The sequence below is a fragment of the Nilaparvata lugens genome, chromosome 13, assembly GCF_014356525.2.
Source record: "Nilaparvata lugens isolate BPH chromosome 13, ASM1435652v1, whole genome shotgun sequence".
In the NCBI taxonomy this organism is placed as follows: domain Eukaryota; kingdom Metazoa; phylum Arthropoda; class Insecta; order Hemiptera; family Delphacidae; genus Nilaparvata; species Nilaparvata lugens.
In genome coordinates, this window is record NC_052516.1 from 3,440,578 (window position 1) to 3,457,403 (window position 16,826).

Here is a 16,826-nt window from a genome sequence, read left to right on the forward strand (position 1 = left end):
AGCAACAGAGGGTTTCGTGTTCTTGTAAGCTCAAAACCTTGAAGGTCAAAGTAATTGCTGTAATCTGGACTAGTAGGTGGTTGAACCTCAATATTCATCCATCCTTCACCCCATTATAACATCAAAATTGATCAATAATGATGTAGTACTTGTTCAAAAGACAAAACCATTTTGAAAGTTTGTGAAATTTGTTTTAGCCAAAAGCGAGTCATTTCAAACTAAGCGCTTGTCGACGTACCAATACAGAGAACTAAAAAACTATCAGTTTGAAATATTGTCCAATATCAATTCAATTTCATTCTATCGAATTCACATAATCAATTATAGTTTTTTATCATCGTTCATTGTAGTAAAATTAAATAGAAACTAAAAATCAGAAGAAAGAAAAATAGAAGTACCAAAATTCGTATCGCTGTAGTGGCTACAATGCTTCTTCAAAGAAGATAAACAACACAGTAGCAAATAGGTTATAGATGTTCGTTTTGTTTGGCTTGTCAAATTTAGTGATATTTACTGTTTATTTCAAAGTTTTTACTAATTATTTTAGTAATTTGAATTCAGTTTCAGATGCTTAAAGTTGTGATTCAATTCATTCCTTCATTTTCGTTACCTAAACGTCACTATGTAACAGCTTCAACATAACCAATATGCACCCAGTTTTTGGCTTTATAAATCCTGTCAGAATATGAAATTAAAATTCCGATGGCTGTTTTTTGTATTAGTTATTCTAGTGATTGTTTATTTGATAGTGTATCGTGATGTGAGTAATTTAGCTGATCGTACTGAGTTCTCCAGTTTGTTCAAGTATTACCAGACTGCTAATCAAACTTCAAAACAACTGTTGAAGAATGGAAACCTCAGTAAATCTGATGATGCCTCCAGTAAAGTGGCTTCCGAAACCAAGGATAAAATGGAATGGTGAGTACAATCTTGAAATGTTGGTACCGTACATAGTTTTGTTTCCAATAGATAAAAAGTATTAGCCTAAGTTGAGTACGTATATTTTATTTTTTCATGTTTACTTGTATAATAAATTTAACTTCTTTTGCTTGCAGTGTCTAAACAATGAATTTTTTCTGTTTTTTTCAGGATTCCATCAGAAATAGTCGTAGCAGTAGTGGTATGTGGTGACAGATTGACAGAAACGTTGGTTATGCTAAAATCGGCCATATTGTTTTGCTTCTATTTGAGACACGACTTGCGTATTGTGATATTCACTGAGAACTCACTCTTCCAGAGCTTCAGTGAAAAGGTAAGGTTTGCTAAGATAAGGTGAAATAAGATAAGGGTTTAACATAATTTTTTTATCTTTGATAGTAGAACGCTAGTAAAAATCCCTTGCTGCAACTCAGTTTACTAATTTTGAAGACTATTCTACCTACTTTTACTTGAGAATCTTCTACTCAAGACTAGGCCTATGTAAAAGTATTCAATGGTAGTTAACCATTTACAACTCCAGTGTAACAATTCCTTTGCTCAGATTAACCTTCTGGCAGTCACGCTGTTGTAAAAAGTACATCAGTGTCAGTTTTTTTGCTGCAAAAAACTATTGAATGGGGTTGTGTCAGTGAATGAGTCACCTATGCATTCCAAAACTTTCCCCCATCACTCCACTGAGTTGCAGTATCAACCGAGCTATAATTCAGTCTTTTGGTGCTATTTAGTCGCGACAGTGCATAAGTCGCACTGTAGGCCTACATAAGATAGGGAAAGCCTGTATACGGGGGACTGTAAACGAACCAATAACACTTGATTGATGTAGCCTACCTTATTGAGCTATGAAATGGTAATCATCCAAATGTTCATAGGCGTGAAATAATGAAAAGAAGGCCAAGAAGATGGAAAAAAATAATTATACAATTAATTAATATGTTTTGACAGTAAACAGAGTACCGGTAGGCTACATAACACTTGGAAAATTGGATGTTGTAAAAAATACAACACGCGACTGATCGTGTGATTGAGTAGGGCGCGACTACCGGAAGGTTAATAACTCAAGACAATTATTAACTTACTCTTACTTGAGAATATTTTTTTTTAAGATGATGTAAGAGTATCCAATGTTAGAGTACCAGGCTGAGACACCAGTGAGATGTGAGACATTAGTTCTCATAGCGCTTATTACAGTAGATACACCACATTTTGGTGTCAAATCAAATAAAGTTTTATTAAAAAATTTAAGACACAAAACACTAGTTTATCATTTTAACTAGCTATTGATAAATATACAAGCTGAAGTCATTATGCAATGATTTAATTACTTTATTGAACTAATTTTATTCGCAGTTGGGAGAATGGCAGAGTCTCACCAACACCTCTTTCCAGTTTGAGTTGCATGGTTTATCGTTTCCTGACAAAAATGGAAACGAATGGAGAAAACTATTCAAGCCTTGTGCAGCGCAGAGGCTATTCTTACCTGTAAGTGATTCTTGCTATATTGAAAATTTATTCAATGATTAAGTTAGTAGAGTGAATATTGATGTTGTAAAGACTTGAAATGTTGTCAAAAATCCACTTTATTTTAATAAAAATTATCATTTTCACAGGAGGATGCTTTTCGTGGATTTTTGACAACATTTTAAGTCTCTTCAATTGTTCAATGATATTTCAATCAATTTCAACATAGCAATAAGTAGCCTATATTTTTTGGTTGAAGATAAAGCTTGCTTAAGCCCTAGAGAAGAGTAAAAGAGGACGCCGAGAAGAGGTAAAAAAAGTTTAATTTTAAGAGAATCTTTGCTTTAATATTACATCAGATATACCGGTATCAGCTGTCCTCTATAGAAGGTAGAGGTATCCTCTTTATAAGGCAGAGACTCGGCAACGTTGTTCCCCTATCTTTCTCCACTGCCATCACAATGTGGACCTTACTGTAGTAACTCTATAGGCTACAATTAAACATTCAAGTAGTCCTTAACCTTCCGGCAGTCGCGCTGTTGTAAAAAGTACAACAGTGTCAGTTCTTTTGCTCCACAAAATGGGGTGGTGTCAGTGAATGAGTCACCTATGCATTCCAAAAATATGCAATCAACCGAGCAATGGTTCAGTTTTTAGGTGCCATTTAGTCGCGACAGTGCAAAGGTCGCACTGTGCATTAAGATAGGGAAAGACTGTATACGGGGACTGTAAACGAACCAATAACACAGAATTGATGGCTATTGGGCTATGAAATGGTAATCATTCAAAAGTTCATAGGCGTAAAATAATCCAAGAAGATGGGAAAAGTAATTATACAATTAATTAATATGTTTTAACAGTAAACCGAGTACATAACACTTGGAAAATTGGATGTTGTACAAAATACTATATGCGACTGCTCGTGTGATTGTATAGGGCGCGACTACCGGAAGGTTAAAGAATACTGTAACAGATTCAATCTAATCTAATCTTCTTGAAATTTATGAATTCAGGGCTACCTTCTTCTATTTATAAAATATAATTAACTTATAGTACTTTAATATTATAAAAATAGTACTACAATTCTATTTTATAAATAAACTAATCTAATAGATTTATCAATTAATTTATTTATCATTCTATTTCAGACACTGCTCTCGCATCTTGATAAAGTGCTCTACGTTGATACGGACGTAATATTCTTGGCACCTTTGTCGAAAGTGTGGTCGCATTTCGACAAGATGAATTCAACCCAGATGGCAGCACTTTCTCCCGAACATGAAGACCCCAGTATAGGCTGGTACAATCGGTTCGCTAGACATCCTTACTATGGCAAAACTGGTGAGTGTAGATAGATAGATCATTTTATTGCAACACTTCTGAGTTCTTCAGAAGCAATATAATTGCAAAAAGATACAAATAATACATTACTGATGTATCAAAGTTGTTGTGTCCTAGACTAGATTTCGAGTCACTCAAATGTTCTGTCCAGCTTTAGACTATTAGATAATCATTCTCATGATAGTAATATGAATCAAGTATACCTGAGAAGGCTCAACTAGAGGGTGGACAGTTGTGTTTCCATAGAATGAAGTTACTTCAGGTGGGCCGTCCACTGGAACCGTATCTGGTATCGCTCGGAAGTATCTGGAATCTCATGAATACTTTGAACACTGGAAAATACCCAGAAATCACTCAAAATACCTGCAAATTACCTTATTAATTTCAGTGGCGCTTCAAAACCTGGAAAGCCTACAAATACAACCTTTAGGTGGGCCGTCAACCAGAACCGTTTTCGTCCGAACTAGCATCGGCCGAAAACTACCGAACTCGTCCGAACAATCCCCCAACAAAGAAAGCTATAGATGCTCGTCCATTGCAACAGGTTCATACCTCCTTGCACTGCCGTCTCCGGCCGATCAAGTTTTCGATCCGAGTTGAATGGAATTTTCCGGCTCTATCCGTCCCAAGTCGAGCTGAGACATCATCATCCTAACCTCAAAATTGTTTCACAGTCTTGTCTGGTTTTGTTTTTTGAACTTGTTCTGTTTTATAAATCTTTTTCTATTATCTTTGTGAGTAAACACACACAGAAAAATGACTTTCCCCACTAACTAAAGTGCGAGATAAATTACTTTTAACACGGCTCTTCTCGAAGACGGAGAGGTCCGATGCTCTATCCTCCACTAATCACTCCCACTACCTAGCAGCATTCTCCTTCTTTTGTGTCTGTGTGAGAGAGCTTTGTAACGCTTCGCTCCCCTCCACTGGCAATGTTCCAAAGTGATATGTTTGTGTATGTTATGGAGATGTGTTCATCACAAGAACATGAAGCAAAATGACACGGCGCATCCAATTGTGCGCAGGATGTCCGTCTCTGTCTATGCTACAAACTGTGGGGGGAGAAATGGGTTTTTCCTCTTCATGTTAAAAGTAATTTATCTCGCACTTTAGCTTGCCACTTCACTTTCTGGCAACCAGCCAACTACTGAACTAGACTGACGAAAATCCAATCATCTATAAAAAATACACAATACATTTTAGACAATCATAGAAAATAACTAGTATCCTTTGTAATATATTCAAATTAGGTACGATTACTTCCAACATTTATGTCATTTTCCAATGTTCTTTCACTATATACGTGCTTAATTCAAAAATATTGCAAAATGACGCTATTTCCTAGGGTAGTTATTTCTATACTTGAACATCCAAATAGCCCTATTATTGGAATATGTTTTATGCTATTTTCTCTTCAGATTTTGCGTTATGGAAATTTCCATAACGCAAAATCTGAAGAGAAAATAGCATAAAACATATTCCAATAATAGGGCTATTTGGATGTTCAAGTATAGAAATAACTACCCTAGGAAATAGCGTCATTTTGCAATATTTTTGAATTAAGCACGTATATAGTGAAAGAACATTGGAAAATGACATAAATGTTGGAAGTAATCGTACCTAATTTGAATATATTACAAAGGATACTAGTTATTTTCTATGATTGTCTAAAATGTATTGTGTATTTTTTATAGATGATTGGATTTTCGTCAGTCTAGTTCAGTAGTTGGCTGGTTGCCAGAAAGTGAAGTGGCAAGCTAAAGTGCGAGATAAATTACTTTTAACATGAAGAGGAAAAACCCATTTCTCCCCCCACAGTTTGTAGCATAGACAGAGACGGACATCCTGCGCACAATTGGATGCGCCGTGTCATTTTGCTTCATGTTCTTGTGATGAACACATCTCCATAACATACACAAACATATCACTTTGGAACATTGCCAGTGGAGGGGAGCGAAGCGTTACAAAGCTCTCTCACACAGACACAAAAGAAGGAGAATGCTGCTAGGTAGTGGGAGTGATTAGTGGAGGATAGAGCATCGGACCTCTCCGTCTTCGAGAAGAGCCGTGTTAAAAGTAATTTATCTCGCACTTTAGTTAGTGGGGAAAGTCATTCTTCTGTGTGTGTTTACTCACAAAGATAATATAAAAAGATTTATAAACAGAATAAGTTCAAAAAACAAAACCAGGCAAGACTGTGGAACAATTTTGAGGTTATGATGATGTCTCAGCTCGACTTGGGACGGATAGAGCCGGAAAATCCCATTCAACTCGGATCGAAAACTTGATCGGCCGCAGACGACCGTGCACGGACGTATGAGCCTGTTGCAATGGACGAGCATCTATAGCTTTCTTTGTTGGGGATCGTTCGGACGAGTTCGGTAGTTTTCGGCCGATGCTAGTTCGGACGAAAACGGTTCTGGTTGACGGCCCACCTAAAGGTTGTATTTGTAGGGTCTCAAGGTTTTGAAGCGCCCACTGAAATTAATAAGGTAATTTGCAGGTATTTTGAGTGATTTCTGGGTATTTTCCAGGGTTTAAAGTATTCATGAGATTCCAGATACTTCCGAGCGATACCAGATACGGTTCCAGTGGACGTCCCACCTGAAGTAACTTCATTCTATGGAAACTACGGATGGGTATCGATACATCGATGTTTAGAAACATCGATGTTTCAACATCAAACATCGATGGTTTTAACATCACAGTAAACATCGATGTTAAAACCATCGATGTTTGATGTTGAAACATCGATGTTTCTAAACATCGATGTATCGATACCCATCCGTAGTTTCCATAGAATGAAGTTACTTCAGGTGGGACGTCCACTGGAACCGTATCTGGTATCGCTCGGAAGTATCTGGAATCTCATGAATACTTTAAACCCTGGAAAATACCCAGAAATCACTCAAAATACCTGCAAATTACCTTATTAATTTCAGTGGGCGCTTCAAAACCTTGAGACCCTACAAATACAAGCTATAGATGCTCGTCCATTGCAACAGGCTCATACGTCCGTGCACGGTCGTCTGCGGCCGATCAAGTTTTCGATCCGAGTTGAATGGATTTTCCGGCTCTATCCGTCCCAAGTCGAGCTGAGACATCATCATAACCTCAAAATTGTTCCACAGTCTTGCCTGGTTTTGTTTTTTGAACTTATTCTGTTTTATAAATCTTTTTATATTATCTTTGTGAGTAAACACACACAGAAGAATGACTTTCCCACTAACTAAAGTGCGAGATAAATTACTTTTAACACGGCTCTTTCTCGAAGACGGAGAGGTCCGATGCTCTATCCTCCACTAATCACTCCCACTACCTAGCAGCATTCTCCTTCTTTTGTGTCTGTGTGAGAGAGCTTTGTAACGCTTCGCTCCCCTCCACTGGCAATGTTCCAAAGTGATATGTTTGTGTATGTTATGGAGATGTGTTCATCACAAGAACATGAAGCAAAATGACACGGCGCATCCAATTGTGCGCAGGATGTCCGTCTCTGTCTATGCTACAAACTGTGGGGGGAGAAATGGGTTTTTCCTCTTCATGTTAAAAGTAATTTATCTCGCACTTTAGCTTGCCACTTCACTTTCTGGCAACCAGCCAACTACTGAACTAGTCTGACGAAAATCCAATCATCTATAAAAAATACACAATAAATTTTAGACAATCATAGAAAATAACTAGTATCCTTTGTAATATATTCAAATTAGGTTTCAAAATTTATGTCATTCTCAAATGTTTTTCCACTATATACGTGCTTAATTCAAAAATATTGCAAAAGGACGCTTTTTCCTAGGGTAGTAATTTCTATACTAACTTGAACATCCAAATAGCCCTATTATTGGAATATGTTTTATGCTATTTTATCTTCAGATTTTGCGTTATGGAAATAATGAGTCATTGTATTTTATGAGAACTTCCAAATATGCTTTAAAATACTTTATTGAAATACATTTTATGTTATTTTCTCTTCAGATTCTATGTTATGAGAATAATGTGTCAAATTATTGTAAATTTATGGGAACTTCCAAATATACTTTATTGAAATACATTTTATGTTATTTTCTCTTCAGATTCTATGTTATGGAAATAATGTGTCATTGTAATTTATGAGAACTTCCAAATATGCTATTCAATAAAATTCATATCGATCTCTAAATCGATTTATTATTATTTGATAGGTGTGAACTCTGGTGTGATGTTGATGCATTTAGCCAAAATGCGGAGTTTCGGCTGGTCGAGTTACCTACAACCTATCTATAATGAGTTCAAACTGAAACTTACCTGGGGTGATCAGGATATTATCAACGTTCTATTCCATTTTCATCCAGGTAGGAATATAATTTCTCAATTATTTATGTTTTATTCCATTTTCATCCAGGTAGGAATATAATTTCTCAATTATTCATGTTTTATACCATTTTCATCCAGGTAGGAATATAATTTCTCAATTATTAACGTTTTATTCCATTTTCATCCAGGTAGGAATATAATTTCTCAATTATTTATGTTTTATTCCATTTTCATACCGGTAGGAATATAATTTCTCAATTATTTATGTTTTATTCCATTTTCATTCAGGTAGGAATATAATTTATTTATGTTTTATTCCATTTTCATTCAGGTAGGAATATAATTTCTCAATTATTTATGTTTTATTCCATTTTCATACCGGTAGGAATATAATTTCTATATTATTCATGTTTTATTCCATTTTCATTCAGGTAGGAATATAATTCTCAATTATTTATGTTTTATTCCATTTTCATCAGGTAGGAATATAATTCTCAATTATTTATGTTTTATTCCATTTTCATCCAGGTAGGAATATAATTTCTCAATTATTTATGTTTTATTCCATTTTCATCCAGGTAGGAATATAATTTCTCAATTATTTATGTTTTATTCCATTTTCATACCGGTAGGAATATAATTTCTCAATTATTTATGTTTTATTCCATTTTCATACCGGTAGGAATATAATTTCTCAATTATTTATGTTTTATTCCATTTTCATACCGGTAGGAATATAATTTCTCAATTATTTATGTTTTATTCCATTTTCATACCGGTAGGAATATAATTTCTCAATTATTTATGTTTTATTCCATTTTCATCCAGGTAGGAATATAATTTCTCAATTATTTATGTTTTATTCCATTTTCATCCAGGTAGTAATACAATTTCTCAATAAATTATGAATTAACAGCTATTGTTACAGGTATATTTTGAGGTAGATGTATTATTTATCTCGAAACTTTTGACAAACCTTGATCTTACTGCTTCAAACTGTCAGCGTTGGTTCAATGGAAAGCATTGTCGCTATTTATAAGGGATGCTGACAGTTCAAACTTTGAAGTTAATTAATAAAAATAATATAGAAATCTTGAAGTACCCTTTATTTTTTACAAAAACTTTAAAATAGTTCAACTTAAAAATAAAGGGTGCTACAAGATTTCTATATTGTTTCTATTACAAATGGAATTAAATAGAGAATGCATTTATTCAAATGCTAATTAATATATAATTATTATTTAACGAAAATCCTAAATAAATGCTGTGAATCACCCCGAAGACTTCTGCTACTGCAGACATTGACAACAGGGTTAACAGCTAGATGGAAATTTGATGAGAACTACTATCCAAAAATTATTTGCCAGCCCGGGAATCGAACGCGGTACCTCCCAATTGCCAGTCAGGAATGCTTACTCTTACACCAAACTGACAATCTCTGGATAGCAGCGCTCATTTTATATGAAGCCATAGCGGCCAACCAGATTACAGATATGGAATTAAATAGAGAATGCATTTATTCAAATGCTAATTAATATATAATTATTATTTAACGAAAATCCTAAATAAATGCTGTAAATCACCCCGAAGACTTCTGCTACAGCAGACATTGACAACAGGGTTAACAGCTAGATGAAAATTCGATGAGAACTACTATCCAAAAATTATTTGCCAGCCCGGGAATCGAACCCGGTACCTCCCAATTGCCAGTCAGGAATGCTTACTCTTACACCAAACTGACAATCTCTGGATATCAGCGCTCATTTTATACGAAGCCATAGCGGCCAACCAGATTACAGATATGGAATTAAATAGAGAATGCATTCATTCAAATGCTAATTAATATATAATTATTATTTAACGAAAATCCTAAATAAATGCTGTAAATCACCCCGAAGACTTCTGCTACTGCAGACATTGACAACAGGGTTAACAGCTAGATGAAAATTCGATGAGAACTACTATCCAAAAATTATTTGCCAGCCCGGGAATCGAACCCGGTACCTCCCAATTGCCAATTGTTTCTATTAGTTTAAAAAGTAGCCCATGTGTATGAAGTGTTTTTTTGAAGTTAATGTATAGGGCTACATTCAAGTATTAATGCTTAATTATTATTAAACGAAAATCCAAATTAGATGTTATAAATCACCCTGAAGACTTCTGCTACTGCAAATATGAGCAGTTTTCGGGGTGATTTACAGCATTTAATTTGGGGTTTCGTTTAATAATAATTAGTAATTCATCAGCATTTGAATAAATGTAATATCACAGTAATTCCCATCTATTAATGCATATTTTGACCATTTTTTGAGAAATTGAAACGTGTGGAAAGTTGAGCCGTTCAGTTATTGTAATCTCACGGCATCAAGTTCAACTTGCAGGCTGATACACAAGGAGTGTATTATCACTGAGAAAAGATAGCATAAGAATTGTATAGGTCGATATTTTCCAAATTTAAAGCTGATTTTTTGTTAACTCAAGCCGATTACTGTCGACTATGTTTAGGTTGTTATGTTTCATACTGTCGATTAGGTCGTTATGTTTCAAATAAGTTGATTTTTTAACTCAAGCCGATTACTGTTGACTACTGTCCAGTGGCGGCTCGTCCTATGTGTTCAATGGTTCATTGAACCCACAGAATTGAATTAACTTCCTATACAATGATGAATTTGCAACTCAAATAATTATATTCTTATTTTATACTCATCAAATCACATCACAACATTTTTCATCTACATAAACTTAACGTCGATGTTTTGCGGCCGGTGCCGGAGTGGCTTGCTTGAAACAGCACCGAATGGTACTACGAGACGGGTGGTGGTGGAAAGCAGTGTTCATTCCCCAATCTGAACCCAAAAACAAGGCTGGGTGAGGTAGTGGAACGGAGGAGGGGAATCGGTTTGCTAGCACGAATTTGGTTCACAATCCTGCCTGAACCATGTTTCACGAGTTCATCCGAGTGTAACCGAACGTAGCCGAGGCAAGTAAAGCATTCGGTAAACCTCGGAATAAATCGTGAGTATTCGTGATACGGATTCAGTATCACTGCCATCTTGAACTTAACCAATAAATTCAAATTTGGTGGCAGTAAACAGTAAAAAAGCGGTGAACAAGAAGTAGCCTAAGCGTGATAGTTTTGAAGTTATACGGTACGTTTTCGGGTATACACTGTATACAAATACAGTTGTGATAGATTTCACTGCATTTTTCGTTATATAAATTTGTTTTCCGTGTTGAAGAATATAATAATTTCTAGTGTGTTTCGTGTATTCGTGAGTATTTCTAATATGTCCATTTTCTTTTAGTGATAGTGTGATTATAATTTATTGTGTTAGGTTCCGTAACAGCATTTTGATGAAGAAATATGAATAAGGTTCAGTATTTGTTGAAGACAAACATTATTAATATTGAGGATAGGTGTAAAATAAAACATGATGGTAGAGCAACTCCCGAAGTAAAAATAAAACAAGAAAAATATGAACAGGACAAAAAATCTATATTTGTAGAAAATATATTCAATCATTGGGGGATAATTCCGTAAAATTATTATTGATTAGGTACCTTTACACTTGTTTATGCTCAATACTCTATATCCTCTTGACCTTTCTCCCCAATAGATCATGATGTTGAACCCTAAGCTAAAATATCACGAGCCGCTACTGCTACTGTCTATCATTACTGTTTTGGCAGGGTGTAAGAACGGCACAGTATGAGAGACTATCAGCGTCACATAGCTTCACCAAAAACAACTACTAGGACTATCGGCTTCAGTTAACAGTGACATTTGCAACATAAACGCCCTATACCATAGGATATCACCTTATGCGATCTTTTCTCCATGCTTTTGTAACTTGCCCCAGATGGGGGTAGAGGATCCCTAACTACTTTGAAGGAGTCATGGGAACTTGAGTAAAACGACTATCGGCTACGTAATTCATTTCTAATTTATTAAGTATAATCCAAAATTGAATAAAAACACAAATATGTTGTAAAATTCTACACTGTTGTCAAATTCAACAGTGTAGAATTTGACAACAGTGTAGAATTTGACAACATATTTGTGTTTTTATTCAATTATGGAACGGTTCTACAATATTGACAATGACTCAGTCGAATTTTTAAGTATAATCCATTTGGAAGCAAACAAAATACACTGGCCATTTAAACAAAAGTTTGATTCTAAAGAAACTATACGACCAATAAGATTTTGCTAACTATAAAATATATTTTACTACAACAAGATCATCTCTAATTAGGGTCTCGGTCGGGTGAAAATGTTTTATAATGAGCTAGAAATTTTGGCACTCACCCACAGCTATTACACCCACTGGTAATCCCAAAACACAGGACACTCACGTATCTCATGATGCCGGAAAACTAACTTAACTTTTTGCAATATGGATTTTGATCTGCTCGGTATCTCGGTTGTTCAACGACTGGAAGTTTTTCGTCCGGAAATCTTCCCCCTCTCCACATCAGTGTGCCTAACTGGTAATCCCAAAACACAGGACACTCACGTATCTCATGATGCCGGAAAACTCAACTTTTTGCAATATGATTTTTGATCTGCTCGGTATCTCGGTTGTTCAACGACTGGAAGTTTTTCTCCACGTCAGTGTGCCAGAAGGCCTAACTGCTGCTAGTGAAAGAGTCGGGTCTCACGAGATTCGGCAAGCGGGTACTTGCCAGGTCTGCAGTATTCCTCTGTGAAAATATCTACAGGCTCTACAGGCTACCAAACATCCGCCGTGTCTTTGCCTCGTGGAGCCACCTCATCCATGAGAACTAGCAAATATCCATGAATTTGCTGGTTCTCAGAGTCGTTTAGAAATAAGTTAGCAGAATCTTAATGTCGCTGCAATAATACTACTTACTCACTAAATTATATATTTTATCACTAATGTCCAACTACGGAAATTATTATTTTAATATCAGAGTGAAAATAATTGAAGACTAAAATTTTGTGAAGTGAACAACTACAAGACTTAACCTATTTCGGACTATGTGTAACCTTATATAAATTTGGGAGAGGAATAGCACAAGGCTACCTTATTTTTTCCATCCCTATAATTTTTATGATGTACTTTTTGTATGAATTAATAAATAATTCAATAAAGAGTCTTTACTCCTGAAAAATCTTGAATCTAAATCACGAAAAAATCAATCAATAAATAAGTAATCAAATACTACCCATGTCACACTTTTATTTAATTGACCTTATATTTTTCTGTTTATTCGCCAGAGTGTATATTAGTCTTCTCTCCTTCACTTCATTCGATTTCAAATTTGAATTGATTTGTTTGACTTTTGAATTGCTTTCTGTCATCTTAGGCTATCAATCTTTATATTTTGTCTCCTTTCATTTATCAATATGTTTTTCTGTATGTTTGCATAGAGCGTCTACTAGTGTACTCATGTGCGTACAACTACAGACCTGACCACTGCATGTACTCGTGGATGTGTGGAGAGGCAGAGAGAGAGGGAGTGGTTGTGGTTCACGGATCTCGCAGTTCCTTCCATGGAGAGAAGCAGCCTGCTTTCAAGGCTATCTACAAAGCTGTAGAAGAGGTAAACATACTAAATGCCGTCCTAATTTATTAGATAAAACCATTGAGAAAAGATAGCATAACATGATATTCCATGGTGTTGTGTATCAAGTTGATAAGATACTGTATCATATTGTGTTGATACTGTATCATGTGTTTTGACCCAGTTCCTTCCATGGGGAGAAGCAGCCTGCCTTCAAGGCTATCTACAAGGCTGTAGAAGAGGTCAACTTACCAAATACCGTTCTATTTTATTAGATAAAACCATTGAGAAAAGATAGCATAACAAGATATTTCACGGTGTTGTGTATCAAGTTGAGAGGATACTGTATCATATTGGGTTGATACTGTATCATGTGTTTTGACCCAGTTCTTTTCACGGCGAGAAGCAGCTTGCCTTCAAGGCTATCTACAAGGCTCTAGAAGAGGTCAACTTACCAAATACCGTCCTATTTTATTAGATAAAACCATTGAGAAAAGATAGCATAACAAGATATTCCACGGTGTTGTATATCAAGTTGAGAGGATACTGTATCATATTGTGATGATACTGTATCAAGTGTGTTGATACTGTATCATTTTGTGGTGATATCATAGAGAAAAGATAGCATAAGAAGATTAACCATGGTGATGTGTATCAAGTTGAGATTATAGTGTACCATATTGTGTGATACAGTATCATTTTGTGTTGATATCGTAGAGAAAGGATAGCATAAGAAGCTATATTCCATGGTGTTGTGTGTCAAGTTGAGATGATACTGTATCATATTGTGTTGATACTGTATAATATATACAGCTTCGACACAACCTCTTGCTGGCTAAATTTCAATTGTTATTCCATCGAGATCCATTCAGTTCTTATATTATTTTCAAATATAAAGCTTGAAGTTTCTTGACAATGAAATTGTAATTTTTATGATTAAATAAATAGATAGAATGCTTTAATTGAATACATTGGAATTTGATAAAAACTAGAATCGTGAATGAAAAATAACTGGAAAATGGATACTTTTAATAACATACTAGCCGTCAGGCTCGCTTCGCTCGCCGTATCCGTCTAGCAAGGGGGCTCCGCCCCCTGGACCCCCGACTGGATCGTCCAAGGATGAGATCAGCAGGCTCGCTTCACTCGCCTGCGTTTTTCAAATGTAGGACGATCATATGTTAGGACGATCCAGTCGGGGGTCCAGACTAAACGTCTGGCTAAACGGATATGGCGATCGAAGCGAGCCTGACGGCTAGTAATATAGTATTCCCAGGAATAGCTCTGATTGAAGTAGCAGTGCCCAATCAATTTTTCCGCGATAAATCTGGACCTCCTAAATAGGTATTTAGGAGGTACTGGATAAATAGGTATTTAGGAGGTCCTGTATAAATGCATTTCAATCTTCAACTTGGTGCCAACCTAACAAAGTCAACTCAACTTAATGCCAACCTGACAAAATTATTAATTTAGTTACCAGTTAACAACTGTTTCGAAGAGGTACTCTCTCTAGATTATAGTTCTATATTAACATATGATATGGACATTTTTCAATTATAATTTTAAGATATTGGAATAAGAAGAATATACATGCTAAAAGACGAACTTTAAACCCTTAAAAACCACCCTTAGAGTTAAAATATTGCCAAAAGATTTCTTAGTGCGCCTCTAAAGGGCCAACTGAACATACCTACCAAATTTGAACGTTTTTGGTCCGGTAGATTTTTTAGTTCTGCGAGTGAGTGAGTGAGTGAGTGAGTGAGTCAGTCAGTCAGTGAGTGAGTGCCATTTCGCTTTTATATATATAGATTATCAAGCTATCATATTCTTTCCAGGTGATGAATAGAATCAGGCCTGATAGTTTCGAGTGAATCCTACCATACTTCGAGCAATTGCATGAAAATTTATAATTATTTAAATATATTATTTATAAATTTAAAATTTATAATCATCATTATCAAGCTCATCATCATTATCATCATTATCATCATTATCATATTCTTTACAGGGATTTTTAGTATAGTGAAAAACTCCTGGTTCTTGTAAAGGACACAGGTATTGGTTTGCCTAACTAACATACTACTTGGGAACACAATAAGCTTCAGTTGACGTGTGGGGTCTTTGAACCTTTGGATCCTTGAATCCGTCCCTTCAAAAATCAGAATCACAAGCTATCATTATAAAAATGATCCAATAGTTTGTTATTTTGTTTGCTTACAGTACCAGTTACCTACAGACCCTCACGAGAACCTTCTGCTGCCGATGAAAAGCTACCTCGCCCAAACCACTCAGTCGAACTGTGGTAAGGATGCCACCCTTTTCACCAAACAGCTGGAACACACGTTTCCACAACCCCTCGACGAGGGATTCAGATAACATCCTCTGTATTAACCACTCACCTGATTACCACTGTGAGGTCCACGTTATAATGGCAGTGTTCGATTAACATTGGTGTTGCTATCCTTGTCTATCATTCGACAAAGCAGGGAGCGCTATCATTTTCTAGATCCCAGATCGTTTTCAAACCATGTAATAAAGGTATCTAACAAAATATTTGATCTCAATTATGAAAATTTATCATTGAATTATTTTAAAATATATTTTATTGATGAATAAAATATAATTGATTATTTTTAACAAGAATGAACAGTTTGGCTCAACTCACACTTACGCGACTCAGGTCGAGAAGAGACTCGACTCTAGTCGAGAGCATATATATGGTCTCTGCATATATGGTAGTACAAGTAAAAGTAACCTTGATAAAATTCTAAAACAGCAAAAACGAGCAATAAGAATTATGCTGAACCTCAATAGAACTGATTCTGTAAAATTAGCTTTCTCAGACCTGGAAATTTTAACAATATATGGACAATACATATATGGTGTTATAGTCTTTTTCAAAAAATTTTGTGACACAAACTTGAGAAATAACACTCACGGTTACAATACAAGGTTTGGTCGTATAATAGAGAGGCACAGATTAGATCTTTTTACGAAAAAATCTGGTGTGGCGCACTCACACAACTTTCCTTGCCGTTATGAAAATTGATCACTGACGCTAGTGTTCCCGCGCATCTCAAGTCTACTATTCAAATATTTGAGCCAGCTGGTGACAGGGCAATAACGCTGGAGACACACATGAGGTCTGCTATCTCTTCATAGTGAATGATTTTATAGAATCAAAAATAATTTGCAATTGAATAATCACATTTTTCTCGAATTTAAAGCTTATTTTCAATTTTAGGTGAAAATGTTACTGAACATTAATT

At 35.5% G+C, this 16,826-nt stretch overlaps 1 protein-coding gene across 1 annotated transcript; it reads left to right on the plus strand.

Moving 5' to 3' along the window:
* The first annotated feature begins 442 nt into the window (after positions 1–442).
* LOC111061637 (glucoside xylosyltransferase 2-like) lies at positions 443–16,544 on the plus strand. Its single transcript, XM_039439592.1, has 7 exons — positions 443–918; positions 1,090–1,252; positions 2,287–2,418; positions 3,546–3,738; positions 7,917–8,066; positions 13,424–13,596; positions 15,778–16,544. The coding sequence occupies exons 1-7, from the start codon at positions 686–688 to the stop codon at positions 15,931–15,933; spliced, it is 1,200 nt and encodes a 399-aa protein (XP_039295526.1). The 5' UTR covers positions 443–685; the 3' UTR covers positions 15,934–16,544.
* The last annotated feature ends 282 nt before the right edge of the window (positions 16,545–16,826 follow it).